At 44.1% G+C, this 3,220-nt stretch overlaps 1 protein-coding gene across 1 annotated transcript in view; it reads left to right on the top strand.

The window, feature by feature from the left end:
• The window catches only part of SPNS3 (spinster homolog 3 (Drosophila)), a 30,864-nt gene that overhangs the window by 4,777 nt on the left and 22,867 nt on the right, over positions 1-3,220 (top strand). The window contains exons 4-6 of the mRNA XM_009319314.1: positions 385-536; positions 1,420-1,486; positions 2,418-2,608. Of these exons, the coding sequence (XP_009317589.1) occupies positions 385-536; positions 1,420-1,486; positions 2,418-2,608 (410 nt within the window). The remainder of the gene's footprint in view (positions 1-384; positions 537-1,419; positions 1,487-2,417; positions 2,609-3,220) is intronic.

The following is a 3,220-nucleotide window of genomic DNA, read 5'->3' as shown; positions in this document are numbered from 1 at the left end:
TGCTTTATGGGATGGCGGAGTCCAGCCCAGGCAATGGAGAACCCACACAGTGCTGTTGCAATTGATGGGATCTTATTTTTGTCCCGAATGTTTGTTGATTATGACCTTACAGTGTAGCAGCTTGTTTGGCAAGCTTGCGGTCCGCCGACCCTATCCTGTAATTCCCTCTGGGTGTCACTCTGAGAAGTCACTACTGTGCAGAAAGTAGAAAGCACAGCGGTGGGATGCGAGGGGAGCGGGTGTGAGGGGAGGGAATAGAGCCATACGCAAAAGGCGGTTGAATTCTTATTTCCTCTGGTACATTTGATCTGCTAAAATGTACCTCTTTAATAGTGCGCTTTCTTTCTTGCATGGGCTTTTTTGGACTACATCTTTTGCCTGCAGTATTACTGGATATTCTTTCTTTCACGAGGACTAGTTGGCATTGGCACGGCCAGTTATTCCACAATAGCACCTACCATCATTGCAGACCTGTTTGAGGAAGGAAAAAGGACCACCATATTATCTATCTTCTATATCTTCATTCCAGTGGGAAGGTTGGTTTTCTTGCTAGTAACTGACCCGCCTTTTGAAACTCTGTCTGACCATGCCTGCGATTCAATATACCCTGACCTTGATCAGGCATATTTTGATGTATATCTGCATTGGCTCTTGCAAAACTATTTGTCACTTCCTTAGCATGTTTAAATAGAGCTGGTTAGGCTTATTTCTGTATTTACCTTGAAGAAAAATTTGCTTTTTTCCCCCCAACATTTTTTAGGGAGAATCTCAACTCTGAAAACCGGTAGGCTTTGAATAAAATATTGAATCAATTCTAAAAGAAATATGTGCATGGGGGTAGGTAATTTATTTCTGGGTTTTGGAAGACAAGAGCTTTCAGACATTTGTTTACTTGACAAATTTTTCAAGAACCCTCCATTAAATGTCTCCCAAGGAAGAATTGGCACTTCCCTCTCTTGACATTGTGTCAGAAGAAGAGGTGGAAAAGGGCTTTTTAAGTGGTTCGGAGGCATACTTTTTATTAGAGCAGGCAGCCAAGGCTGAGCCCAGAAGGCAGATTAAAACTAAAGGAATTCCTGCAAGGCTTAATTCATGTGGCTGGCACAGAAAAGAATAAATAATAAACTGCTTTATGGGCGGTCTGATCTGGGTTTGCAGTGTCACTCCACAGAATATGTTTTCCAAGGGGAATCTGGGACATTATTGCCACCATCTCAAATCTGCTCTGAGGAGGTTAGACTCTCTTTTTAATACTGGCTGGCAAGTAGACTACATAGACCTTGAGGGTTGTTTCTGTTTATCTGTTTTGAAAACTATGACAGAATACTTCTCTGTGCTCTCCTTAGCTGGCAAGACATGTCATTTCAGCCGGCAAGAATTCATTGGTGCCTACTGATTATTCCTTTCTGTTGCTTACAGTGGCCTTGGTTATGTCCTAGCAGCCGGCATGGCAGATGTCACAGGTGACTGGCACTGGGCATTCAGGGTGAGTTAATCACTTTCATGCATGGGGCTGAGCCATTCACTGTTCAGTCAGAATCATCACTGGGGTTTGGATTACTTAGGTTCATTGTGTTAAAAGAGGTGAGCAGTGGAGGGACTTTCTACCGTCTGACTGGTCATGAACTTGGTGTTTCAGAGAACTCTTCCTGCAGGACAAGTGGAAGATTTATGCCTAGCTCTTGCAGAATGAAAGCAGGCATAAGTGAAAGTGTACAGCAGCCAGGGCAGGTGCTGGTGTTCCTCTTACCTAAGGACACACTCGGAATGGTTGTCAGTGCACCAGGACCTCCTCAGAGGAACCTGAAAGTAAAACGGCCATTATACTGGTAGCACCAGTCTAATTCTTCAGGAAAATACAGAGAGATTGTTTTCTGAAATGCTGCTGGGAACAACTTCTATTATTTGAGGGTTTCAAGAAAAAAACCCTCTTCTGTTCTGGTCATGTCATCATGGTATCTCTCCATACTGAACACCTAGTGCTTTGTCAGATCCTCCTAACTTATCTATAAAATTAATTAGCAAGTACAGGATGAGTGGGGAAGAATGTTTACTGGAATAACAGTCTGATGTTATTCAGATAACACTGATGACTGCATCAGTGATTCTTGCATTTGTGGCCAGAGTACTACGGTACATTTTTCTTTCTTCACATGTTTTTCTCCAAAATCAGAGGGAGTGATCATGTATCTGCATGGTGGGAAGGGAGGATCTGTTATCTTTCCTCTAATGTCACCATAAATCACCAAAGTCACTCTTCTCCTTTACAAATATGACCTACAAATAGCAAGTCACATCTATTTCTGAACATATCTGCAATTCTCCGATATGTAATTCTAACACTGAATTTGAATTGCTGTGGAGTTTTCACTGTAAGAAAAAAGGTATCCTTGATCTAACCAGCCTTGTGTCTACAGATAACTCCTTGCATGGGAGGTCTAGCGCTGGTTCTTCTGATTCTGCTGGTCCCTCACAGGACCCAGAGAAGGACCGCAGCACACAGAGCACTGAGCATCTCCGGCACCATACGAGTAGCAGCTGAGAGACCAGATGTACGCAGAACTGCCAAGGCTACTTGGTGTCAAGATGTCATATCACTTGCCAAGAAGTAAGTGATTTTAGCAACAGAGGTTCCCTCCACTGAGGAACGACCATTCCATTATTAGAAATACGGCCATCAAATCCCGCTCAGCTCCTTTGTATCGCGTGCTGTATACAGGACGATTGAAACACCATTTATTAAAAAAATCTTTCTTCCACTCTTTTACAGGAATGCTACACAAGAGAGCAGAAATTTCTTTGCTTCTGCTATCCTCCCATTTTGAGGAGGGGGAAAGAGGCAAAGTTATGATGGCAGCATGCTCCTATTTAAACCCAACGCTATTTTTTACGGTTTCCCCTTCCCTCTTGCTTTAACACGTGGGGTAAGGTAGATTGGTAGCGTATTTTGCAGGTGTAACTTTACCTCTAACTCTTAGCGCCTGAGGAAGGTTGGATCAGCACGTCTCTCTATATGGTACACGTGAGCCTGCTGTGGCTCTGACAGAAGAGTCTGCAGGACCCCGGTGTGTTTATAAAGTCACCGTACACGTGTCGCCCAGCTGGCCTGGGGCTGGCAGGTTTTTAACCGCACAAAAATTACGGTCAACACCAGCTGACCCGCGGGACGAAGTAAAATACCGCTTGCGGCAGCTCTCTCGCTCCCGCTGCCCCGCAGTAC

This window comes from Pygoscelis adeliae, unplaced genomic scaffold (assembly GCF_000699105.1).
Source record: "Pygoscelis adeliae isolate BGI_AS28 unplaced genomic scaffold, ASM69910v1 Scaffold282, whole genome shotgun sequence".
NCBI classification, from domain to species: domain Eukaryota; kingdom Metazoa; phylum Chordata; class Aves; order Sphenisciformes; family Spheniscidae; genus Pygoscelis; species Pygoscelis adeliae.
Note: the sequence above shows the minus strand (reverse complement) of the source record. Positions and strands in the feature narration are given on the sequence as shown.